Source organism: Balaenoptera physalus (assembly GCF_965194825.1).
Source record: "Balaenoptera physalus genome assembly, chromosome: X".
NCBI lineage: Eukaryota > Metazoa > Chordata > Mammalia > Artiodactyla > Balaenopteridae > Balaenoptera > Balaenoptera physalus.
This window is the reverse complement of record NC_138903.1, coordinates 74,362,582-74,390,477: the sequence shown is the minus strand read 5'-3', so window position 1 is coordinate 74,390,477 and position 27,896 is coordinate 74,362,582. Positions and strand designations below refer to the sequence as shown.

The window sequence follows — 27,896 nt, the reverse complement described above, 5'->3', positions numbered from 1 at the left end:
CCTGATATTTTTTAATAGACTTTATTTTTTAGAGCAATTTTAGGTTTACAGCAAAACTTGAGTACTTTTAATGGCGAAACAGGCAACTGTATGAGCAGATCTGAGGAAATATCTCATTTTAAGAGTTAATGTACTTAATGAAAATCATTGAAGATATCTTACCAGCTATTTTGGAGTCAGTAAAGAATTATGTGAACCTTCTTTTCTAGCGTACTTTGATGACAAATGCAACCACTTAGGCAAGGAGCTCAAAAAATACGTGGCATACTATGACTTGTTTTAAGATATTACACTGATGATATAAGATACAATCCCATTGCCAACACACTACTGTTTATCTTCCATTGATGTGTGCTCAACATATGAAGACCAGAGTTTAATATACATTTAGGGTTATATATTATTATAAATGTCATGTATTATTTTAATATTATATATTACATATAATGTATGAAATATAAATTATACAAATATCTATTTATAAGTTAATGTAAATATGTATATTATACAATAATATTATATAATAATATATAATACATATTTAAATATATAAACATAAACAATTTATCAACTGTCCATGTGTAGATGAGAGCGCATTATGTCATGAAATGAATTTCATAAGCTATACTCCAAAAGTTGCCTTCTACTATGTAGTCACATCATATATGTGGTCATCTGTCAGGCAAAATTTAGGAAAGCTCTATAAACTCAGAAAAGTCTGGAGGATAAAGGAAAGTCAGTAGAAATCTCACCAACTAGATTCTTCTACTTCTCAGAGATCTTTAATCTCTTCTCTCTTTTCTCTCTGCTTATTACAATTCTGTTTATTAGCTCCCTCCTCCCCAACTTGTCTTGCTTTCTTATTCATGATTGCAACCATTCTCTTACCATCACCCTCAACTGCCTTGCCTCTTTATCATATTGTCCCTGCCACTTAGCAAAATCCCAACTCTGGATTAGTCTAGCTCTCTGCTTTATCTATTGTTTTCTTTTTTTTCTCCATCCAATACTCACTGCCCACTACCTCTAGAATTCAGGCACTACCCACTGAGGGCTGTTTCATTTACCTTGGTTTCCTTGGTGCCTAGTGTGGTGACTGATTTAGTGTGGTGCTTAATAAATATTTGTTGAATGAATGAATGAATGCCTTCTTGATGCTACATCCATGCAGTTGAGCACAGTTAGAGAAAAGCACAGCCATTTATTTGAATTGGGGTCATTATTAACGCATGGTTTCCATCTTCAGCTAGGCCTTCATCAGTGTTTTATACTAATCAATATCCTCTCCCCTTATCCAAACAACTATTTCACACATTCATTTATTTGCATAATGTCACTACCTTAAAATCTTTCCCCTCATTCTGAGTACTCTATTTTCTATTGAGTGTCCACTATTGTGCCAGACACTGTGCTAAGTGCTTTTTAAATATTATCTAATTTGCACAGTAACCATAGAAAGTTTCAAATGGACACCCAAAGAGAATAAGTTATTAAGATCACATAGCTGCTAAGTGCTTGAGATGGATTCAAACATTCTGAGTACTCTTATACCTATAAGCCATGACTCAGCTTTTCTGCAAAGCTTTCCCTAGATACTGTTTTGTCTATGTGTTCCTCTTCTGTGCATTAATCATGTCTTGTAAATATTTCTGTTAAAGTATCACATGGTAAAATCAAGAGCATATAGAGACATATATTCTTAAGTACACTGATTGTAGATACAGGATTCATACCCTAGGTTCATGTCCCAGCTTTTGTTACATACTAGATGTGTAATATCAGGCAACCTGTTTAACCTCTCTGTACCTCAGTTTCTTCATCTGTAAAATAGGGATTATTATAATACTTATTTCATAGATTTGTTATAAGCAATAAATGTTTTATTTAAGACATGTACTTACAAGCAGCAGGAGCATGATGTGAGAACTTGGAAACAGGCCTGTAGAATCAAAAACTCTGGGGTAACGCCAAGCAGCAAGCCCTCTGGAGGATTCTGATACATGCTAAAGTATGAGAACCACTGACCTAAGGCCACAAAAGTGGCAAATCTGGGACTAGAACCTATGGGAGAACATTTTTACCTTAGGCAAATCACTTAACCTTTCAAACTAGATATGTGTCTCTAAATTATTTAACATATTGCAGACACATTAAAGAAATTATCAATTTTTGAATCATGAAATTTGAAAAGGTTGGAGGGCTTAGACCAATTTTACATTGCTCAAATTTTGCCTTAGATCACTTATGTTTGTGTCACGTACAGGACAAGATAATATTTGTGTTTGGATTGCCCAAATCCAGTTCAGAGCACATGGCCTTGACAAAGTCGCTACTCAATAAAGGTTTACAGAATGAGAAATATATTCCAAATGTATTAGTCTCATACTAATTAGAAGTAGACAAAGTAATTGAGCAAGGGAAGTTAAATTGTTTTATAATGATCATCCAGGTAGAGATGTAATCTGGGGTTTTGAAATAGCTTCCTGTCATTGAGGGCTTTGATAAATGTATAAGGGTGACCTAAATGTGTAATTAAGCGCCGCAAAACATTGAGTTTAATTTCTAGAGTAGCTAAAAATACCAAAAAGAAAATAGAAAGCTGGTGTATCCACATTAGTAAACACTCCAGTGTGGAGAGGGTCTCATAAAATTTTGGTGTTTAAGAGTTCTTGTTTATCAGAAGGTTGTCAGTTTCTTTCTCTTCATTCCTCCCCTCCTTTATTTCTTCTTTTGTTTTTTCCTTATTACATTCCTTCCTTCCTAGGAGGTGAGATGACATAGTGAGTGCCACTCTTTTTTTTTTTTTTCTGCCCACTGTAATTCTAGCCACCATCACCTTGTACTGAATGGAGATGTAATCCACACTGGCCTTTCCGCCTCCCGCCTCTGCTCTCTTTGTTTCCACTCTCTCTCTCTCTCTCCCATCCCTTTGTCTCCACTTTTCTTCTCTTTCTAAATTGCAATTCAGCAATGAGTAAACTGGAGGGTCAGAATTAAGAAAGGTTGTCTTATGAAACCATTTTGGTTACATTTGTAAATTCCAGTATTAAGTGCTGTTGATTGTTCCTTGTTTGTTTCTTTGTCTTGTTTTCTTATTTGTAGAAAGAAGTAAGTGGCTAGGGACGTGTGTACTAGGTTGGCATTGGAATTGGGATTTTAAACATAAAAAGTCTATTAATACTGTGATAATTCCAGTTAACAGTAATGCAAGACTACTATAATTGCATTGTGAGTCATATTTTAACTTCTTTTAGCTTCCAATATATGCATGCAGTTACTTTAGTAACGCACTAAAAAAGTAGAAGATACTTCATTTCTTTTCGCTAGGGCCTCCCCAAAATTTCTATTTTGGGCAACCCAGGAAATGCCACATACATACATACAGACAATTGCACATATGCAGTCATGCCTCAGGAAATGAAATCTTCAGTTCTCATTCTCCACATTAGCTTGTGTATTTTTATAAATGCATGCAAGAGGTTTCGCACAGTGAGTGACCCACTTATCTCTGTAAGCAATATATTACTCATAAGCACTTACTTAGAAGGTAAATGTAGGAGCTAACGTACTAGCTTATATCTCTAAAATACTTTTCTGTTGTACTTGACAATATGGCAGTCATATATCTATGATTTCCTTAGTCTTACTTTAAAATACTTTGTCTTGCTGTCAGAACATGTGTCCAGTTTTTTGTTTGTTTGTTTGAGAAGTATGTTCACCGTATGCATTTTGGGCCCAGTTTTTCCATGAAGTGCAGAGGGAACAAGTAGGCAAAAATAAAGGCCTATCTGTTGCCACTGGTAACGCTAGAACTGTATCCTTCCCAGCTTTCACCATTCCCCAAAGGAGCCAGTGCCGGACTGGTATAACCACTAACAATTCACTTGCAGCATTTGCCTACGTAACATGGCTTCACAAAGGGCCTTCCAACCCTCATGGACAAACCTTCATTTTGATGCTGGAAATTCTATTATCCCACTAGAATTTTGGTCATGCTGCTTAAGGCTATGTCCCTATGTAAACATTCCAATATCCTTTTAAGCTTTGTCACTGCTATACATACTGTAGTGTAGATTGAATGATTAGTGTAGATTACTCAGTCTTGCAAGTTTTGGTTTTGACTAAAAAGGTATGAATAACTTAAAGACACTGTAGGGAGAAGCTGCAATCAAGCATTGAAAGGGAGCAATACAAGGAGAAAAAGGAGGTGGAAATAGAAAATGACTATTATTGTTATTTGTTCACTCAGATAGTATTTCTTGCCAAATTGAGGACTTCTACATCTAGTCACAAATAAACTGGTGTTAATGAATGGTACTAATTCTGCATATTATATTGGTTTGTTATTTGGATGTTGTTCAATTTTAATAGATTAGCTAATTCCAGGAAAATTAACTTTATTTTTGTCAAGTGCCATTTTAGTTAGCTTTAAATTTTTCATTAGGATTATAAATTTCACTTGGATATATTATATATCAAAAAGTAAGGTAAAATATTTAGAAGACTAACATTTATATATGTCAATGTATATATTTTCCTAAGGTTGTCTGTTTGTTTTTTTTTTCATTCTTGCAGCAAACAAGACTTTGAGTCTACAGACGAGGTAAGTGAAAAAAGAGTTGAAAATCAAATATAGTTGATAACAAAGCAGATTCTGATACTTGCATTAATAATATTGTTTTTAGTTTGGTATTTTTATTAGACTGGAAACACAGGTTAGTGAAAGAAATATTGATCCTTTTGCCTTTAAAATGATATAACCATTTATATCTTTGTAATGGCTTTAAAGGTGATAATTGTAAAAGTAATAATGATTCACACAAAAAATGTTTTATCAGCTTTCACCTTATAATTTAACTTGCCTTTGCCTATGAGAACATTTAAAAGTTCATTGACTACATACTCTCTGTTTTACAAAACTGAAATCTATGTTAACTAATTAAATAGCAAATTTAGTTTTAATGTATTTTGAAACCTTGTATGTCCCATGCCAAATAGCCAGCAACTTGAAGTAAATATTTTCAAATATGAATTCTAAATATTATGTATATATATTTTTGTAATAGTTACTTTTAATGGAATAAGTCATCAAATAGAGAAAGAACTGATTTCAAAGTAACAATCACAATGGCTTCTTTTGTGTTATTTTTCATCTTTATTTCCAATGTATTGACATACTGCATTTGTTACAATAATTCAGTAAGCCTTAAATTGCCTTTACAAAGTACTGACTTCAATTCAGATTCTCACTTAAAATTTGTTGAAGCTTCTTAATGTTGCTGTGGCAACATCATAATCTTTCAAAAGTCACCACAGCTCTATGCAAATTCTCAGTAAACCTTTAATTTTATTTTATTTCCTCACATTTTCATTATTTAAAAAATCAGCCTTTAAAGTGTCATATCTACCACCCAACTAAACTTCCAGTTGTTAAAAAATACATGGAAATAAAGTGGTAATGGGATTTAAGTGACCACCCTTTTGTTTTTAAGTTGCTCTTTTTAAAAAATAGAAATGGGACATCTGATTGATTGCCCCAAACTTCCCCCTAAACTTCCTGGAAATTCAAGGTTCTTTCCATGGTGTATGTAGTATAATGAATTTTTTAAAAAGTAAGAACTGATAATGCTAGAAGTAAAGTTTGTGGCAACTATTACCCAGAAAGTGAAATAATCTTCTGATGTCCGTAAAAACATGTCCCTCTCTACAAAAGTCTGCTGACCCTCTGATTAAAACACTAACATGTATCTGTTGAAGGATAAGCCTCTCTTTTCTCACAGTCAGAAGACATTGAATCGTTGATTCCTAAAGGATTGTCAGAATTTACAAAACAGCAAATTCGCTATATTCTGCAGGTGAGATGGGGTCAAGAGTGGCTGTGAAGGCAACACTAACAAACCACTAGCCTAGGATGTTTACTTTAATTAAGAACAGAAAGTCCCAAATAAAATTCCTATTTCACAAGAGTTGATTACATTTTTTAAAAATATCTTTATTGAAGTATAATTGCTTTACAATGGTGTGTTAGTTTCTGCTTTATAACAAAGTGAATCAGTTATACATATACATATGTTCCCATATCTCTTCCCTCTTGCATCTCCCTCCCTCCCACCCTCCCCATCCCACCCCTCTAGGTGGTCAAAAAGCACCGAGCTGATCTCCCTGTGCTATGCGGCTGCTTCCCACTAGCTATCTATTTTACATTTGGTAGTGTATATATGTCCATGACACTCTCTCATCCTGTCACATCTCACCCCTCCCCCTCCCCATATCCTCAAGTCCATTCTCTAGTAGGTCTGTGTCTTTATTCCCGTCTTGCCACTAGGTTCTTCATGGCCTTTTTTTTTTTCTTAGATTCCATATATATGTGTTAGCATACTGTATTTGTTTTTCTCTCTCTGACTTACTTCACTCTGTATGACAGACTCTAACTCCATCCACCTTATTACAAATACCTCCATTTCATTTCTTTTTATGGCTGAGTAATATTCCATTGTATATATGTGCCACACCTTCTTTATCCATTCATCCGATGATGGACACTTAGGTTGCTTCCATGTCCTGGCTATTGTAAATAGAGCTGCAATGAACACTTTGGTACATGACTCTTTTTGAACTATGGTTTTCTCAGGGTATATGCCCAGTAGTGGGATTGCTGGGTCGTATGGTAGTTCTATTTGTAGTTTTTTAAGGAACCTCCATACTGTTCTCCATAGTGGCTGTATCAATTTACATTCCCACCAACAGTGCAAGAGTGTTCCCTTTCCTCCACACCCTCTCCAGCATTTATTGTTTCTAGATTTCTTGATGATGGCCATTCTGACCGGTGTGAGATGATACCTCATTGTAGTTTTGATTTGCATTTCTCTAATGATTAATGATGTTGAGCATTCTTTCATGTGTCTGTTGGCAATCTGTATATCTTCTTTGGAGAAATGTCTGTTTAGGTCTTCTGCTCATTTTTGGATTGGGTTGTTGGTTTTTCTGTTATTGAGCTGCATGAGCTGCTTGTAAATCTTGGAGATTAATCCTCTGTCAGTTGCTACATTTGCAAATATTTTCGCCCATTCTGATAGTTGTCTTTTGGTCTTGTTTATGGTTTCCTTTGCTGTGCGAAAGCTTTTAAGTTTCATTAGGTCCCATTTGTTTATTTGTGTTCTTATTTCCATTTCTCTAGGAGCTGGGTAAAAAAGAATCTTGCTGTGATGTATGTCATAGAGTGTTCCGCCTATGTTTTCCTCTAAGAGTTTGATAGTGTCTGGCCTTACACTTAGGTCTTTAATCCATTTTGAGTTTATTTTTGTGCATGGTGTCAGGGAGTGTTCTAATTTCATACTTTTACATGTATCTGTCCAATGTTCCCAGCACCACTTATTGAAGAGGCTGTCTTTTCTCCACTATATATGCTTGCCTCCTTTATTAAAGATAAGGTGACCATATGTGCGTGGGTTTATCTCTGGGCTTTCTATCCTGTTCCACTGATCTATATTTCTGTTTTTGTGCCAGTACCAAACTGTCTTGATTACTGTAGCTTTGTAATATAGTCTGAAGTCAGGGAGCCTGATTCCCCCAGCTCCATTTTTCGTTCTCAAGATTGCTTTGGCTATTCGGGGTCTTTTGTGTTTCCATACAAATTGTGAAATTTTTTGTTCTAGTTCTGTGAAAAATGCCAGTGGTAGTTTGATAGGAATTGCATCGAATCTGTAGGTTTCTTTGGATAATAGAGTCATTTTCACAAAGTTGATTCTTCCAATCCAAGAACATGGTATATCTCTCCATCTATTTGTATCATCTTTAATTTCTTTCATCAGTGTCTTATAATTTTCTGCATACAGGTCTTTTGTCTCCTTAGGTAGGTTTATTCCTAAATATTTTACTCTTTTTGTTGCAATGGTAAACGGGAGTGTTTTCTTAATTTCACTTTCAGATTTTTCGTCATTAGTGTATAGAAATGCAAGAGATTTCTGTGCATTAATTTTGTATCCTGCTACTTTACCAAATTCATTGATTAGCTCTAGTATTTTTCTGGTAGCATCTTTAGGATTCTCTATGTATAGTATCATGTCATCTGCAAACAGTGACAGCTTTACTTCTTCTTTTCCGATTTGGATTCCTTTTATTTCTTTTTCTTCTCTGATTCCTGTGGCTAACACTTCCAAAACTATGTTGAATAATAGTGGTGAGAGTGGGCAACCTTGTCTTGTTCCTGATCTTAGTGGAACTGGTTTCAGTTTTTCACCATTGAGGAAAATGTTGGCTGTGGGTTTGTCATATATGGCCTTTATTATGTTGAGGAAAGTTCCCTCTATACCTACTTTCTGCAGGGCTTTTATCATAAATGGGTGTTGAAGTTTGTCGAAAGCTTTCTCTGCATCTATTGAGATGATCATATGGTTTTTCTCCTTCAATTTGTTAATATGGTGTATCACATTGATTGATTTGCGTATATTGAAGAATCCTTGCATTCCGGGGATAAACCCCACTTGATCATGGTGTATGATCCTTTTAATGTGCTGTTGGATTCTGTTTGCTAGTTATTTTGTTGAGAATTTTTGCATCTATGTTCATCAGTGATATTGGCCTGTAGTTTTCTTTCTTTGTGACATCTTTGTCTGGTTTTGGTATCAGGGTGATGGTGGCCTCGTAGAGTGAGTTTGGGAGTGTTCCTCCCTCTGCAATATTTTGGAAGAGTTTGAGAAGGATAGGTGTTAGCTCTTCTCTAAATGTTTGATAGAATTCACCTGTGAAGCCATCTGGTCTTGGGCTTTTGTTTGTTGGAAGGTTTTTAATCACAGTTTCAATTTCAGTGCTTATGATTGGTCTGTTCATATTTTCTATTTCTTCTTGGTTCAGTCTCGGCAGGTTGTGCATTTCTACGAATCTGTCCATTTCTTCCACGTTGTCCATTTTATTGGCATAGAGTTGCTTGTAGTAATCTCTCATGATCTCTTGTATTTCTGCAGTGTCCGTGGTTACTTCTCCTTTTTCATTTCTAATTCTATTGATTTGAGTCTTCTCCCTTTTTCTCTTGATGAGTCTGGCTAATGGTTTATCAATTTTGTTTATCTTCTCAAGGAACCAGCTTTTAGTTTCATTGATTTTTGCTACTGTTTACTTCATTGCTTTTTCTTTTATATCTGACCTGATCTTTATGATTTCTTTCCTTCTGCTAGCTTTGGGGTTTTTTTGTTCTTCTTTCTCTAATTGCTTTAGGTGCAAGGTTAGGTTGTTTATTCGAGATGTTTCCTGTTTCTTGAGGTAGGCTTGTATTGCTATAAACTTCCCTCTTAGCACTGCTTTTGCTGCATCCCATAAGTTTTGGGTCCTCGTGTCTCCATTGTCATTTGTTTCTAGGTATTTTTTGATTTCCCCTTTGATTTCTTCAGTGATCACTTTGTTATTAAGTAGTGTGTTGTGTAGCCTCCAAGTGATTGTATTTTTTACAGATCTTTTCCTGTAATTGATATCTAGTCACATAGCGTTGTGGTCGGAAAAGATACTTGATACGATTTCAATTTTCTTAAATTTACCAAGGCTTGATTTGTGACCCAAGATATGATCTATCCTGGAGAATGTTCCATGAGCACTTGAGAAAAATGTGTATTCTGTTGTTTTTGGGTGGAATGTCCTATAAATATCAATAAAGTCCATCTTGTTTAATGTATCATTTAAAGCTTGTGTTTCCTTATTTATTTTCATTTTGGATGATCTGTCCATTGGTGAAAGTGGGGTGTTAAAGTCCCCTACTATGATTGTTTTACTGTCGATTTCCCCTTTTATGGCTGTTAGTATTTGCCTTATATACTGAGGTTCTTCTATGTTGGGTGCATAAATATTTACAATTGTTATACCTTCCTCTTGGATCGATCCCTTGATCATTATATGGTGTCCTTCTTTGTCTCTTGTAATAGTCTTTATTTTAAAGTCTATTTTGTCTGATATGAGCATTGCTACTCCAGCTTTCTTTTGATTTCCATTTGCATGGAATATCTTTTTCCATCCCCTCACTTTCAGTCTGTATGTGTCTCTCAGTCTGAAGTGGGTCTCGTGTAGACAGCATATATATGGGTCTTGTTTTTGTATCCATTCAGCCAGTCTGTGTTTTTTGGTGGGAGCATTTAATCCATTTACATTCAAGGTAATTATCGATATGTATGTTCCTATTCCCATTTTCTTAAATGTTTTGTGTTTGTTTTTGTAGGTGTTTTCCTTCTCTTGTGTTTCTTGCCTAGAGAAGTTCCTTTAGCATTTGTTGTAAAGCTGGTTTGATGGTGCTGAACTCTCTCAGCTTTTGCTTGTTTGTAAAGGTTTTAATTTCTCCATCACATCTGAATGAGATCCTTGCTGGGTAGAGTAATCTTGGCTGTAGGTTTTTCTCCTTCATCACTTTAAGTATATCCTGCCACTCCCTTCTGGCTTGCAGAGTTTCTGCTGAAAGATCAGATGTTAACCTTATGGGGATTCCCTTGTGTGTTATTTGTTGTTTTTCCCTTGCTGCTTTTAATATGTTTTCTTTATATTTAATTTTTGACAGTTTGATTAATATGTGTCTTGGCGTGTTTCTCCTTGGGTTTATCCTGTATGGGACTCTGTGCTTCCAGGACTTGATTAAATATTTCCTTTCCCATATTAGGGAAGTTTTCAACTATAATCTCTTCAAATATTTTCTCAGTCACTTTCTTTTTCTCTTCTTCTTCTGGGACCCCTATAATTCGAATGTTGGTGTGTTTAATGTTGTCCCAGAGGTCTCTGAGACTGTCCTCAGTTCTTTTCATTCTTTTTTGTTTATCCTGCTCTGCAGTAGTTATTTCCACCATTTTATCTTCCAGGTCACTTATCCTTTCTTCTGCCTCAGTTATTCTGCTATTGATCCCATCTAGAGCATTTTTAATTTCATTTATTGTGTTTTTCATTGTTACTTGGTTCCTCTTTAGTTCTTCTATGTCCTTGTTAAATGTTTCCTGCATTTTGTCTATTCTATTTCCAAGATTTTGGATCATCCTTACTATCATTATTCTGAATTCTTTTTCAGGTAGACTACCTATTTCCTCTTCATTTGTTAGGTCTGGTTTGTTTCGACCCTGCTCCTTCATCTGCTGTGTGTTTTTCTGTCTTCGCATTTTGCTTATCTTACTGTGTTTGGGGTCTCCTTTTCACAGGCTGCAGGTTCGTAGTTCCCATTGTTTTTGGTATCTGTCCCCAGTGGCTAATGTTGGTTCAGTGGGTTGTGTAGGCTTCCTGGTGGAGGGAACTATTGCCTGAGTTCTGGTGGATGAGGCTGGATCTTGTCTTTCTGGTGGGCACGTCCACGTCTGGTGGTGTATTTTGGGGTGTCTGTGGCCTTATTATGATTTTAGACAGCCTCTCTGCTAATGGATGGGGCTGTGTTCCTGTGTTGCTTGTTGTTTGGCATAGAGTGTCCAGCACTGTAGCTTGCTGGTCGTTGAGTGAAGCTGGGTCTTGATGTTGAGATGGAGATCTCTGAGAGATTTTCACCGTTTGGTATTACGTGGAGCTGGGAGGTCTCTTGTGGACCAGTTTCTTGAAGTTGTCTCTCCCACCTCAGAGGCACGGCCCTGATGCCTGGCTGGAGCACCAAGAGCCTTTCATCCACACGGCTCAGAGTAAAAGGGAGAAAAAATAGAAAGAAAGAAAGAAAGAAAGAAAGAGGCTATAATATAGTGAAGTAAAATAAAGCTATTATAAAGCAAAGCTATACAGACAAAATCTCACCCAGAAGCATATACATATACACTCACAAAAAAAGGAAAAGGGGAAAAATTAATATATCCTGCTCCCAAAGTCCACCTCCTGAATTTGGGATGATTCGTTGTCTATTCAGGTATTCAACAGATGCAGGCACATCCAGTTGTTTGTGGAGTTTTAATCCACTGCTTCTGAGGCTGCTGGGAGAGATTTCCCTTTCTCTTCTTTGTTTGCACAGCTCCCAGGGTTCAGCTTTGGATTTGGACACGCCTCTGCGTGTAGGTCGCCTGAGGGCGTCTGTTCCCTGCCCAGACAGAACGGGGTTAAAGGAGCAGCTGCTTCGGGGGCTCTGGCTAACTCAGGCCGGGGGGAGGGAGGGGTACAGAGGAGGCGGGGCTAGCCTGCAGTGGCAGAGGCCAGCGTGACGTTGCACCAGCCTGAGGCGCGCCATGCGTTCTCCTGGGAAAGTTGTTCCTGGATCACAGGACCCTGGTAGTGGCGGGCTGCACCAGCTCCCGGGAGGGGCGGTGTGGAGAGTGACCTGTGCTCGCACACAGGCTTTTTGGTGGCGTCAGCAGCAGCCTTAGCGTCTCACGCCCGTCTCTGGGGCCCACGCTGATAGCCGCGGCTCGCACCCGTCTCTGGAGCTCATTTAGGCGGCGCTCTGAATCCCCTCTCCTCGCGCACCAGGAAACAAAGAGGCAAGAAAAAGTCTTTTGCCTCTTCGGCAGCTACAGACTTTTTCCAGACTCCCTCCCGGCTAGCTGTGGTGCACTAACCCCTTCAGGCTGTGTTCATGCCGCCAACCCCAGTCCTCTCCCTGCGATCCGACAGAAGCCCGAGCCTCAGCTCCCAGCCCCGCCCACCCCGGTAGGTGAGCAGACAAGCCTCTTGGGCTGGTGAGTGCTGCTTGGTGCTGAGCCTCTGTGCGGGAGTCTCTCCGCTTTGCCCTCCGCACCCCTGTGGCTGTGCTCTCCTCCGTGGCTCCGAAGCTTCCCCCCTCTGTCTCCCCACCCGCAGTCTCTGCCCGCGAAGGGGCTACCTAGTGCGTGGAAACCTTTCCTCCTTCACGGCTCCCTCCCACTGGTGCAGGTCCCGTCCCTATTCTTTTGTCTCTGTTATTTCTTTTTTCTTTTTTCTTTTGCCCTACCCAAGTACATAGGGAGTTTCTTGCCTTTTGGGAGGTCTTACGTTTTCTGCCAGTGTTCAGTGGGTGTTCTGTAGGAGCAGTTCCACGTGTAGATATATTTCTACTGTATCTGTGAGAAGGAAGGTGATCTCCGCGTCTTACCCTTCCGCCATCTTCTCTCCTTTTCGAGTTGATTACATTTTGATTAAACAAGGGTTGCTTTATAGTTTGGTCAGACTATCAAACAGTAGTATTGAATGACTAGCATTCAGGAAATCATTACAGAAATATTCCGAGCTGTGGAATGCCCTTATTCTCTCCTCACTGCCGTAGCACAACCTGACTCTAACATATAGGATTTGCCCTCCTCTTCTCCATTCTACTTTCTATACCTCCCTACCCTACCCCTGGCAAATGGAAAGGCCAATGACTTGATTTTCTTGAATTGTGGAATGCTAGAGACCACTGCAACAGTAAATTCCCCTACACTGAAGGGAGAGACAGACCAAGACGGATCAAGATAGGTGCTAAAGAAATAAGGCTAAAATGAAGAGTACATGTGTTTGCAAGAAAGGATTCTAAAGATAATCTAGTTTTGTCTAGTGAGGCAAATTTCTAAGTTTGATATATGGTCTCAAATCTTTGTTGATCATCCAGATATTGGACCTGACATCTTATCTGTGAAACTTAAATGAAATATTTTTAGTGGCACACAGTCTGTATTATAAAGAGATAGTGGTATGGGGAACACATATGCTCTGCAGAACCTGAATCTTGGATACATCCTTGGTATTATTTCTGGTGGCAGGATGTCCATCCAAAGTGCATTCAAGGCCTATTTCTTCAAAAAACTCTGAGAATGTTTGCATCTAAGTTCCTGAGAAACATTAGTCTGTAGTTTTCTTGTATTTGCTTTGATTTTGGTGTCAGGATAATCTAGCTTCATAAAATGAATTAGTAAATGTCTCTTCCTTTTCTGTTTTCTGGAAGAAACTGTATAGACTTGGTGTTAACTCTTCTTTAAACATTTGGTATAATCCTTCAGTGAAAATATCTGGGTATGGATATATATTTTTCAAGAGTTTAAAAAAATTCTAAATTCAATTCCTTAGTAGTTACAGGTCTAGTCAAATGATCTGTTTCATATTGGGTGAATTGTGGTAACCTGTGTTTTTCAAGAAAGTAGTCAATTTTAACTAAATTGTCAAATTTATATGTGCATAATTATTCACAGTATTCCCTTATTATCCTTTTGATGTCTGTGGGGTCTGTATTACTCTTCCCTGTTTAACTCCTGACACTAGTGATTTGTGTCTTCTTTCCTTTTTTGTTGTCAGTCTTGTTGGAGGTTTATCGATCTTATTGATTTTTTTCAAAGAACTATATTTTAGTTTTATTGATCTCTATTGTTTTCCTGTTTACACTTCCATTGATTTTTTTTCTCGTCTGTATTATTTCCTTCCTTTGCTTGCTTTTGGTTTATTTTGCTCTTCTTTGTCTAGTTTCTTGATATAGAAAGTTAGATTATTGATTTCACACCTTTTATATTTTCTAATGTAAGCATTTAGTGCTGTAAATATCCTCTCAGCATGGCTTTAGTTGTGTCCACAAGTTATGATATGTATTTTCATTTTCTTTCAGTTTTATATATTTTTTATCTCCCTGTAGACTTCTGCTTTGACTGGTGGATTATTTAGAAGTGTATTGTTTACTTTCCAAGTGTTTAGAGATTTTCCTCTTGTCTTTCTGTTATTCATTTCTAGTTTGATTCCACTGTGGGCAGCAAATATACTCTGTATGAGATCAATGTTTTTGAAATGGTTAAGTTTTATAGTCAAGGATATGGTCTATTTTGGTATATGTTCCATGGGAATATGAAAGGAAAGTGCATCTGTTGTTGGATGAAGTATTCTATAAATGCTGATTAGATCCTTTGGTTGATGGTATTGTTGAATTATTGTATTATGTATTCTTGCTCATTTTCTGCTAAGCAGTACGATCAGTTGCCGAGAGAGGGGTATAAAAGTGTTCAGTTATATCTGTGGGTTTGTCTATTTCTCCTTTCAGTTCTATCAGTTTTTGTTTGATACAGTTTGTAGCTCTGTTGTCTGGTGCACAAACATTTAGGATTGCTATGTCTTCTTGGTGGACTGACTCTTATTATGTAATGTCCCTCTGTGTCCCTGGTAATTTTCTTTGCTCTGAAGTCATTTTTATCTAATATCAATAGCACTCCTTTCTTTTGATTAATGTTTGCATGGTATATCTTTTTTCCCAACTTTTAAATTTCATTATGTATATTTTAATTTTCATTATCTTTGAAATGAATTTCTTATAGAAAACACATAGTGAGGTCATGTTTTTTCTTATCACTCTGTCAATGTGTCTTTTAACTGGTGTATTTAGACCAAGTTGTAATTATTGATATGTTAGGGCTAGATCCGCCATTGTGTTTTCTGTTTGTTCTGTTTTTTGTTTCTCTGTTTTCATTGTCTTGCTTTCATGTGGATTACTTGAATATGTTTTAGAATTCATTTTGATTTACCTCTAGTGCTTTTGAGTGTATCTCGTAATATAGCTTTTTTAGGGGTTGCTCTAAGTATTACATTATATATCCATAACTTATCCCCGTGTATTGGTGCCAACATTTTATCAGTTTCAGTGAACTTCAGAAAATTTTGCTTCATTTATCTTTCTTTAACCTCCACATTTATAATTTTTAAAATATTTTCTCTACAGACATTGAGAGCCACATCAGACAGTGTTATATATATATTTTTTTTGCTTCAATCTTCAAATATAATTTAGAAAATGCAAAAGGAGAAGGAAAGCCCACTGTGTTTACCTATAGTTTTGCTTACTGTGTTACTTCTTCCTTCTTGATATTCCAAATTCCTTCTTTTATTATTTTCTTTTTCTTCAGAGAACTTCCTTCAGCCATTTTTTTAAGGGTAGGTCTGCTAGTGAAAAATTCTTTTTTTTTTCTTCTGAAAATGTGATTTCCCCTTCATTCCTAAAGGTTGTTTTCATTGCATACAGAATTTGGAGTTGACAATTCTTTTCTTTCATCACTTTAAAAATGTATGCCACTTCCTTCTGGCCTCTATGATTTTTCATGAGAAATCGGTTGTCATTTGAAATGCTATTCCCAATAGTTAAGGTTTCTCTTGCTGCTTTTAAGATTTTAAATTTATCTTCAGTTTTAAGAAGTTTGCCTTATATGTCCAGGCATGGATTTCTTTGGGTCTATCCTTTTTAGGGTTTGCTCAACTTCTTAAATCTGTCTATGTTTTTTTTTTGGCTAATTTGGGGAAGTTTTCAGCTATTATTTCTTCATATACTTTTCCAGCTCCCCCTTCTTTCTTTTTTCCTTCTAGGATTCTGATGACATGAATGTTAGATATATGTCATACTCCCATTGGACACTGAGGCACTGTTCAATTGTCTTCCAATCTATTTTTTCTCTGATGTTCAGAACTGAGTATTTTCTATTGTTCTGTCTTCAAGTTCACTGATTCTTTGCTCTATGCTTTCCATTCTGCTTTTGAGTCCATCCACTGAAGTTTTTGTTTTTGTTTTTGTTTTTTAGTTATTGAGTTTTCAGTTCTAAAATTTTTATTTAGTTACTCTTTATAGATTCTGTTTGTTTTCTGAGATTTTCTGTTTTGTTGCTGAGACTTTCTATTTTTTATTTGTTTTAAATCTTTGTAATTTCTTGTTGAAACTGTTTTTAATTTGGTGTGTTATTTAAATTAATTTTTATTAGAGTATTGTTGCTTTACAATGTTGTGTTAGTTTCTTGCTGTACAGCAAAGTGAATCAGTCTTACATACACATATATCCCTTCTTCTTTAGATTTCCTTCCCATTTAGGTCACCACAGAGCACTGAGTAGAGTTCCCTGTGCTACACAGTAGGTTCTCATTCGTTATCTATTTTATACATAGTAGTGTATTTATGTCAGTCCCAATCTCTCAGTTCATCCCACCCCTCCCTTCCCCTCTTGGTAACCATAAGTTTGTTCTCTACATCTGTGACTCTATTTCTGCTTTGCAAATAAGTTCTTCTCTGCCATTTTTCTAGATTCTACATATAAGTGATATTATGTGATATTTGTTTTTCTCTTTCTGACTTACTTCACTCTGTATGACTGTTTCTAGATCCATCCACGTCTCTGCAAATGGCACTATTTTGTTCCTTTTTATGGCTGAGTAATATTCCATTGTATATATGTGCCACATCTTCTTTATCCATTCCTCTGTTGATGGACATTTAGGTCACTTTGAAACATTTTTAAGATGGCTGCTTTAAAATCCTTGTCAGATAATTCTAACTTTTCTGATATCTTGATGTTGGCATGTATTAACCCTTTTTTCTTATCAAGTTGAGATTTCCTGGTTCTTAGAATAAGTGATTTTTTAAAATTGAAACCTGGACATTTTGGGTATTATGTTCTGACTTTGGATCTTATTCACATCTTCTGTTTTAGCAGGCCTCCTCAGATACTGAGCAACAGGGGAAGTAGGGGCATGACCTGTTACTGCCAGGTGGGGGTGGAAGTCCAGGTTCCCCACTCTGCCTCTGTTGACACAGGTTGGGGGAGTAGCTCTTTATTCTTCCTTGGCAGGTATAGGAAGTGTGGTTCTCTACTAGGCTCCCACTGAAAATACCCTGGTTTGGATGGGGAGGTGTGTTGTGTTACTGTTCCCTTGTTGGCCTCTACTGACACTGCAAGGTGAATGGCCTCATTTCTGTTGGGCAATGATGAAAGTCTTGACATTTCACTAAGAATTCTCTGACATCACCCAAGCAGGGAGGTTGAGAGAGAGAGTCTACGCTCCCTTCTTGGCTTTTGATGGTTTGGGTGGGCGTAGAATAAAGTTGCAGATTTTTTTCTGTGGTGTTTGGCTGGAGTAGACTGGTTATTATCTAAATGCTATCTGCCTTCCTAGGCTGCCCTTTTCATGGTACTTTGGGTAAAGAGAGCAGGCTTTTCTAGGGACTTTTGTTGTCTGTATCCACTGGTTTCCCCAATACCACTCATATATGAAGCAAAAAGAAAACCCAGGAAATCACTTCTGTATTATTCCTTAGCTCCCAATGTTCTCAACCAGACTTTATTCTTTTTTTTTTAACTTTCAGAGTCTTTTTATGTTTGTTTTATACATAAAGTGCAGGGTTTTTAGTTAGACTTAGCAGGAAAAATAGAGAAAAGTATTTCTGCTCCATCTTTTCAGAAACAGAAGTTGCCTGTTTTTAAAACCATTTTTCTTTGAAGAAATGAGTTTAATCTAGTTAAAGGGTTTTTCTCCCTCTTTAAAATTTGAGATATTTCTATACTTCAAGGTTAAACTTAATTTGTATTAGATTCTTCTCAACTCAGGCAAAATCCATGCATTTGGCAACACACTTACGGAGATGCAATTTATTACTTGAAGGTTGACTATCTCATCTTTTCTAATCTTTAAATAGAGAAGAAAAGTCAATTTGAGAATTTGCTGATACATTTCTGTCGTGAGAAAGATGATATTTATCATGGAAAAAATGAGACCCTTGTTTTAATAGCATAGCTATGATCTCTTCAGGGATATTGCTTGGATTACTAATGCATGTTATTGACCAAATGCTTTGCATCACTATTCTAATATTGTCATATCAAAAATGAAACTGTTAATAAGTTTGCTTGTAGGAATAGAAAAATAAGATTATTGTTACTTATACTGCCTATTTTTAAATGCTAGTAAAAATAAACCATCAATCATTTTCTTCCTCCAGATGAGGGGTATGTCTGATAAATCACTCCGGCTAGTGCTGTCCACATTCAGCAACATACGGGAGGAGCTTGGACATCTTCAGAATGACTTGACAGTAACATTTATTTTGATTTTTCTTTCCAAATCTTTTCTAGTTCCTAGCTTCATAACATAGAAATCAAAGCATTCAGTATACCTTTTCAAAATTTAATACAACACAACAACATTGTGCTCACCCAGATATAGTTATTTTCTTGAAACAGTTAATTGGGGTTGGGAGAGAGGAGTTGAGTTATCCAATGTGAAAATGAAAGAAAGTTGGGTGCACACTTATTACTTAGTTTATCGCTAAGGTAATTTAATGCTTAAAGCCAGGGAGTAGTTTGTAAAATTAGAATAATCTGACTCTGATTCAGAATTTCCCCTTTCCTGTAATAATAAAGCATACTTTGAATTTCTTTGAATACTTGAAAACTTCTTTCTCCAAGAACTTAACATTTTCTATTTTCTATTCTAATTGGTGTTCTTCATGACATTCAGATACATTCAGAATATGTTCCATACAATGAATAACTCCTTGAGGACTTTGGAGTGGGTTTTCTTGTTTCTGGGTTCTGATGAACACATTTATGCTCTTAATTTGAAAATTCACCACCTGCTGGGATTAACAAGGGTCTTTGTAGATTGAAGAAAAACATTAAAATAATTCAAAAGGTTCTGCTTCATTGTACTTACAATTAGTCAATTCATCAAAATGTCCATCGATGCGGGTTTTTAAATTTTCAATCCTTTGTATCCCATAGTTTGATTAACTTTTAAGAATTCTGTTTTATTAAACAACTACAAATGAAACAAGTGCTTATTTAAACCTTCCAATGTAAACAGGTCTTTGTATTACATAACTGTTGACAGGTTTCTGTAATTCTGAGTCATAGATAATTTTGCTTCTAGTCACTGGAAAATGACAAGATAAGATTTGAGAAAGACTTGGCATTCAAAGAAACTCAAATAAAAGAGTATGAAGAACTCTTAGCATCAGTGAGAGCAAATAATCGCCAGCAGCAGGTAAGTTGACATTTTCTTTGATAATAAATTTGATAGTTTTTCATATGCACAATTACTAGCACATTGGAGTTATGAGATATAATCCAGACAATTAAAATATGATAGAACAATTTGTTCATATGGGAATTGAGTGGCTTTGGGTATTTCCAATTACTGAAGCCCTCTCAGAAAAATAGATAACCCCAAGTATTTTAGATAGAAAGTATATACAATCCACAATTATCTGTTTTGTTGGGTGACAAAAATTGTATAAATATTGAAAATCTAAGTTCACTCATTCATTTAATCTACTAATGTGTCAATAAAAAAGTTTTTGTAGATCTTAACACATGTTTGTGCAATGAATAACTGAATGAATGAACTCTAGAAGATTTCTCCATATACCTGAGCAGAGAAGATTCTTAGGAAATCGTAATGAGTCTCTGAGGCCTGTCCATTCCTAAAATTCACTCCCATGACAGTCCCAAATTTTGGCTGGGTTTTCATTTGTCACATAATCAGGCATATGGTCATTTTGGTGCCTACTAGAAGGCAGGTTACGGTATTGTCAAAAAGCAGCAAGAGTCAGATTGCTAGATTGGTACATTGAACATTCATCTAATCTTGAGTCCTTCTCACTCAAGATAGGCAAGTGAGGGTAATGTCTTTCATAGTTGATTTAACTTACCTTTTAAGGTTAAATATATAAGAAAACTGGGCATGGAAAAATATCAATATTTGCTTTGTTTCATTGAATTAATCAACTAAAAGCACTCTCTCCAAAAGTAGAATCCATTTGTCTTATTTACTGTGTCTTCTTTACAGCAACGACTTGAAGACTCAACTTCAAAATGCCAAGCATTGGAAGAAAACAATCTTTCTCTTCGGCATACACTATCAGACGTAGAATATAAACTAAAAGAACTGGAATACTGTAAGCGTAATTTAGAGCAAGAGAATAAAAATCTTAGAGTGCAGGTATTCAAATTTTGTTTTAAATATATGTTATTGCCTTAGTTATATGGTTGTAATCCTAGCATTGGCTATATATATATATATATATATATCCACTTCATCTCAAGAAAATATGTAGACTGCTTTCTGATGATCTTACATGCAGTTAGGTCTTAACTCACTGCCATTTGAGCTGTGTAATGCAGTTCCTAAAAATCACTCTCATTATTTCAATGTCTTGTTTAATCAAGTGGTTTTCATCTATTAATGTCTTGTAATATAATATGTATTTCCTTCATAACAGTCTAACTACAGAAATTTATTTTGTCTTGTGTAGCTTTCAGAGACTTGCACAGGCCCGATGCTGCAGGCTAAAGTGGATGAGATTGGCAACCATTACATGGAGATGGTAAAAAACTTAAGAATGGAGAAAGATAGAGAGATCTGCAAACTAAGGGTATGTAGATCCTACACTGCATAAATACACAGTTCAGCACAAACTTTCTAATAAGATAATGATAGTCTCAAGTTTAATGCTACAAAGAAAAATCAACCAAAGGTAGAGTTTTAGGAGTATGCCATAGAACCATATTTTTAAATACATATCACTATGTAGGGAATATTGTTAAATTGTCTTGTAATTTAGCTTCATCTTTTCTAGGAAAGCAAAAGAAGACCTTAAGTTCAGGGTTGTTGATTTTTAATTTCTATTTATTTATTTATTTTTTTTTTGGTGACGGGGGAACACTTTATGATCTTGCCTAAAGCCTGCTCTATGCAGCCAAGCAACTTTCAAGATTATCCAGTGAAGCCACATTTGACTTCATAAATATCCTCACTTGATTTTGAAGGATGATAGCTAGCAAGAGTTTTGTCAAGCACATGGATAAAAACTGTTGAATTATATACCTGTAATTGGCATCAAAATTAAGGTGATATTTGTGAGAATAAATATACATTGCCTTATTTTGTCATTCTAGGTCAAATTGACTAACCCTTAATTTACTGATTCCTAATTGTAGTTATATAAACTCAAATATTTTAATAGAAAAACTGACCACAGTGTTTTCTCTCTAAATATAATGTATAGTCTTTACCAAAAATCAAAATGAAACAAAATAGAATTTGTTCAAAAGTCTGCTGATTTTTCTTGCAGATTTCCTCCACTGGTTTCTTTTCCATCTGAACGTTACTAATAACACTTTAACCTAAACAACCATCTGTGCACACATAATGCAGTAAAGAGGGAAATGGACAGGATTTGCAGTCAGAAGACTTGTCATGGAGTTGCAGCTATGTTGCTTACTAGCTGTTGTGCCTTTGTGTCTCTGGATCTCATTTACCTGTTTTGTAAATAAAGATTATAATAATACTTATCTTGGAGGGCTGCTGTGAGGACTGAGATGAGTCATGAAGGAGGAATATGTTGTGAACTGCAAATTATGATATAATATTTGTTATTGAGTTTTCCTTAATTAGTATTTGAAGGAATATAAAGTACCTGTTTTCTTAGCTTTATTTTAATTCTTGTTGCCTAGGACTTTTACTTAAGTAATGCCTAAGCCTAAATAGTAAAGTTACCTTTTAAAAATGATAAATTTCTTGGACTTCCCTGGTGGTCCAGTGATAAAGAATCCACCTTACAATGCAGGGGACTCGGGTTCGATTCCTGGTCAGGGAACTAAGATCCCACATGCCATGGGGCAACTAGAGTCCATGCGCCACAACTACTGAGCTCGTGCACCTCAACTAGAGAGCCCGCATTGCCACAAACTACAGAGCCCATGTGCTCTGGAACCTGTGCGCCACAACTAGAAAAGGGAAAACCTGCACGCCACAATTAGAGAGAAGCCTCAATGAAGATCCCACGTACTGCAACTAAGATCCGACGCAGCCAAAAATAAAAAATAAAAAAATAAACAATAAATCTTAAAAAAAAATAAGAAATTCCTAATTGGCATTTCAGTTCACATATTACATTCATAAAGCTCTTTAAATGTTTATAACTATTGGTATTTTGCTCTTCATTTCATAACTAGCTGTATGACTTTATGTCACTTAACCTCTTTGGAACTCAGTTACCCATTTTGTTAAATGAGAATTATAATAATTCTTAGTTCTTTTTAAATCCTTAGACTCAATTAAATCAGTACCAAAAAGATGTTTCAAGAAGAGAAGGAAGTTGCAGTGACTTCCAACTCAAGATTCATGAACTGACAAGCTTGCTGGAAGAGAAGGATTCCCTTATAAAGCATCAATCAGAGGTAACAGAGAAGGGGTCAAGGTGGAGATGAACCATACAACTCAGCCCCGTTGGATAAATACTTCCCACAAACTATAAAAAGACATGTTTCCAAGACTTACTTTATTCATGAAGTAGAATGTGAGTGCCTATGAGAAGTAGAAGACTCACATTTCAGGAGAAATAATTCAAATAAAAGCTAGAATTGAAGCAAAAAATATGTGCTATTGTGCCTTTAATAATTTTAAGACATTGATTTTCTACCTCATTAGCAGTCAAACTCCCAATAAGGCTGTGAGCTGCTTCAGCAAGGGACTGTGTTATATTCCTTTCTGTGTCAGTAGCATGTAGCCCAAGATCTGTCATAAAATAGGTACTGAAGGAAGAAACTACCCAAATGGTGGCTAATGTTGTATTGCTGTTATTGAACAAATGGTACTTGTAGTAACGTTCAGTGATAGATTTTCTGTTAGGAAACAATATCTGCTTCCATATTGAAATTTCATACTTTTCTGTTATAGCTACACATTTAAATCTTTGGAACAAAAGTTTTCACATCTTCATCTTGAGAATCATGCCCATTCTATCTCATGTTATCCCTTAAGTATAGAACCAGTTAGTGGATTCCTGCAGAGACTTATAATGTAACTGATTAGGTACCATGAAGCAAGACTATAGGGAATTCAACAAGTGGGATTGGAACATTCTTACCTCAAGGCTAAAAAGGAAGGGAAAAAAGTAATTATTCTTAGTAACCTTGTTAAATGATCAAACATACTTCTTACCTCATGTTTCTATGGTTTTCAAATGATTATATTGTTTTTTATTTGTAAGGAACTCTCGAAGTTGAGACAAGAAATATATTCATCTCATAACCAACCCTCCAGTGGTGGAAGGACAACTATTAACACTAGAAAGTAATGTATTTTTAATGAAATTTGGATATGACTTTGGTTATGATAATCCAAATTATAGCATGTTTAACTGATATATATGCCCCTAGACAGAGTTTGGTGTTTTCTGCTGGCCAATAATTCTACTGAAGAATGAATGTTCACAAAAAGACATAGCTATTATGGCCAACAAAATTCAAGAGCACACTTTTACTGTATTTACAATACAGTAAATACAATGAAAGTGAAAAGCAAATAATTAGTTGTTTAACCAACCATATTAGTCAGGACTCTTTCAGTTGCACATGGCAGAAACCCAACTTAAACTGGGAATTAATTAATTCACGTAATTGGGATTTCTTGGTGTCCAGATGGATTTGTGTGATCAAAATATGTCTTCAGAAATCTGTCTTTATCTTTTGGCTCTGCTCTTTCCTGCATAGACGTCATTCTTAGGCAGGGTCTCTCCTCATGTTAGCAGTACGACCATAGCTTACATCGCAACAATTTAGCAAAACCAAATAGAAAGTGACTCTTTATGAATAGTTTCAGCAAAAGTCTATTTTGGATATTTCATATAAATGGAATAATCAAAATGTGGTCTTTGGTGACTGAATTCTTTCACTTTGCATGTTTTCAAGATTCATCCATGTTTTAGCATGCGTCAGTACTTTATTGATTTTTGTTACTAAATAATAGTCCATTTTATGGATGTACAACCTTTTATTTATCCATTCATCAACTGATGGACATTTAGGGGCTGTTTTCAATTTTGAAAAATGCTACTGTAAATATCTGGGTACAAATCTGTGTGGACATATGTGTTCATTTCTTTGAGTATATAAAGAAGAGTAGAATTGCTGAGCACATGGTAACTCTGTTTAACTTTTTGAAGAACTGCTAAACTTTTCCAAAACAGCTGCACCATTTTACATTCCCACCAGTGGTGTAAAAGGATTCCAGTTTCTCTCTATCCTCCTAAACACTTGTTATTGTCTATCTTTTGGGTTGTAGCATTCTAAGGGGTGGGAAGTGGTATCTCATTGCACTCTTGATTTGTAGTTCTCCAATAATTAGTGTTGCATAGTATTTTTTCATGTGCTTATTGGCCATTTGTATATCTTCTTGAAGAAATGACTAAAGTCTTGCTTCATTTTAAAATTGTATTATTTTCTATTTTATTGTTGAATTGCAAGAGATATTTATATATTCTGGATACAAGTCCCTTACCAGAGATATGATTTGCAAACATTTTCTTCCATTCCATGGATTGTCTTTTCACTATCTTGATTGTATCATTTGCAACACAAGTTTTTAATTTTGAGAAAGTCCAATACATCTATTCTTTCTTTACTCACTTGTGCTTTTGGTATCATATATAAGAAACTATTGACTAATACAAGGTCATTAATATTTACACCCACATTGTCTTCTAAAGAGTTTTATATTTTTATCTATTACATTTAGATTTAGGATCCATTTGAGTTAATTTTTTATATGTTGTAAATTAGGTATCCAAGTTCATTCTTGTGAATGGGGGTATCCAGTTGTCCCAGACTCATTTATGGAATATGCTATCCTTTCCCCCATTAACTTGACTTGGCATCCTTGTCAATCAAACTACCATAAATGTAAGGGCAAATATATAGACTCTCAGTTTTACTCCATTAATCTATTTATCTGTCTTTATGTTAGTACCACACTGTCTTGATTATTATAGCATTTTAGTTAAGTTGTGAAATCAGGAGTGTGAGTCTTTAAACTGTTCTTTTCAAGAAAGCTTTAGCTGTTTGTGGTCTTTTGCTTTTCCATATGAGATTTAGGTTAAGCTTGTTAAGATCCCACTGGAATTTTTACAGAAAATTCATTGAATATGTAGGACACTTTAGGTATTATTGCCATGTAAATGAAACTGTCTTCTGGTCAATAAGCATGGGATCCTTTTCAATTTAGATCCTCTTTAATTTCTTTTTCAAAAAATTTTATTGGAGTATAGTTGATTTACAATGTTGTGTTAACATTCAGGTGTACAGCAAAGTTAATCAGTTATACATATACATATATCCACTCTTTGTTTAGATTCTTTTCCCATACAGGCAAGTACAGAGTACTGAATAGATTTCCCTGTGCTATACAGCAGGTCCTTATTAGTTATCTATTCTATATATAGTAGTGTGTTTATGTCAATCCCAACCTCCCAATTTATCCCTCCCCCGCTTATCCCCTGGTAACCATGTTTGTTTTCTACATTTGTGACTCTACTTCTGTTTTCTAAATAAGTTCATTTTTACACTTTTTTTTTAGATTCCACACATAAGCGATATCATATGGTATTTGTCTGAGTCTGACTTTACTCACTATGACAATCTCTAGGTCCATCCATGTTGCCACAAATGGCATTATTTTGTTATTTTATGCAATAGTCCATTGTATATATGTACTGCATCTTCTTTATCCATTCCTCTTTTGATGAACATTTAGGTTGCTTCCATGTCCCAGCTACTGTAAATAGTGCTGCAGTGAACACTGTTCTGCATGTATCTTTTTGAATTATGGTTTTCTCCAGAAATATGCCCAGGAGTTGGGTTGCTTGGTCATATGGTAGTTCTATTTTTAGTTTTTTAAGGAACCTCCATACTGGTCTGCATAGTGGCTGTACCAATTGACATTCCCACCAACAGTGTAGGAGGGTTCCCCTTTCTCCATACCCTCTTCAGCATTTATTGTTTGTAAATTTTTTTTTTTTAAATTATTTATTTGTTTATTTTTGGCTGTGTTGGGTCTTCATTTCTGTGCGAGGGCTTTCTCCAGTTGCGGCAAGCGGGGGCCACTCTTCATCGCGGTGCGTGGGCCTCTCACTATGGTGGCCTCTCTTGTTGCAGAGCACAGGCTCCAGACGCGCAGGCTCAGTAGTTGTGGCTCACGGGCCTAGTTGCTCCGCGGCATGTGGGATCTTCCCAGACCAGGGCTCGAACCCGTGTTCCCTGCATTAGCAGGCAGATTCTCAACCGCTGCGCCACCAGGGAAGCCCTGTTTGTAAATTTTTTGATGATGGCCATTTTGACTGGTGTGAGGTGAAACCTCATTGTAGTTTTGATTTGCATTTTTCTAATAATTAGCAATGTTAAGCATCTTTTCATGTGCTTTTTGTCCACCTGTATGTCTTCTTTGGAGAAAAGTCTATTTAGATTTTCAGTCCATTTTTTGATTGGGTTTTTTGATTTTTTGATATTGAGCTTCATGAACTGTTTGTATAGTTTGGAGATTAATCTCTTGTGGGTTGCTTCATTTGGAAATATTTTCTCCCACTCTGAGGATTGTCTTTTTGTTTTGTTTATGGCTTCCTTCATTGTGCAAAAGTTTTTAGGTTTACTTAGATCCCATTTGTCTTTTTTTGTTTTTATTTTCACTTTCACTATGCTAGGAGGTGGATCAAAAAAGAGTTTGCTGTGCTTTATATCAAAGAGTGTTCTACCTATGTTTTATTCTAAGAGTTTTATAGTGTCTGGCCTTACATTTAGGTCTTTAATCCATTTTGAGTTTATTTTTGAGTATGGTGTTAGGGAGTGTTCTAACTTCATTCTTTTACATGTAGCTGTCCAGTTTTCCCAGCACCACATTTTGAAGAGACTGTTTTTTCTCCATTGTATATTGTTGCCTCTTTAGTCATAGATTATGTGACCATAGGTGTGTGGGTTTATCTCTGGGCTTCCTATCCTGTTCCGTTGATCTATATTTCTGTTTTGTGCCAGTACCATACTGTCTTGATGACTGTAGCTTTGTAGTATAGTCTGAAGTCAGGGAGCCTGATTCCTCCAGCTCCGTTTTTCTGTCTCAGGATTCCTGTGGCTATTCATGGTCTTTTGTGTTTCCATACAAATTGTGAAATGTTTTGTTCTACTTCTGTGAAAAATGCCATTGGTAATTTGATAAGGATTGCATTGAATCTGTAGATTGCTTTGGGTAGTATAGTCATTTTCTCAATATTGATTCTTCCAATCGAAGACTATGGTATATCTCTCCATCTGTTTGTGTCGTCTTTGATTTCTTTCATTGACATCTTGTAGTTTTCTGAGTACAGGTCTTTTGCCTCCTTTGATAGGTTTATTCCTAGGTATTTTATTCTTTTTGATGTGATGGCAAATGGGATTGTTTCCTTAATTTCTCTTTCTGATC

General features: G+C 36.0%; 1 protein-coding gene across 2 annotated transcripts in view; it reads left to right on the top strand.

Annotated features, from left to right (window-relative positions):
• Positions 1 to 27,896, top strand: part of POF1B (POF1B actin binding protein) — a 99,547-nt gene that overhangs the window by 57,167 nt on the left and 14,484 nt on the right. For both annotated transcript variants that reach the window (XM_082447413.1, XM_082447414.1), the window contains exons 7-14: positions 4,576 to 4,603; positions 5,781 to 5,855; positions 18,610 to 18,702; positions 19,539 to 19,652; positions 20,457 to 20,609; positions 20,923 to 21,042; positions 22,721 to 22,849; positions 23,662 to 23,744. In XM_082447413.1, the coding sequence (XP_082303539.1) occupies positions 4,576 to 4,603; positions 5,781 to 5,855; positions 18,610 to 18,702; positions 19,539 to 19,652; positions 20,457 to 20,609; positions 20,923 to 21,042; positions 22,721 to 22,849; positions 23,662 to 23,744 (795 nt within the window). The remainder of the gene's footprint in view (positions 1 to 4,575; positions 4,604 to 5,780; positions 5,856 to 18,609; positions 18,703 to 19,538; positions 19,653 to 20,456; positions 20,610 to 20,922; positions 21,043 to 22,720; positions 22,850 to 23,661; positions 23,745 to 27,896) is intronic.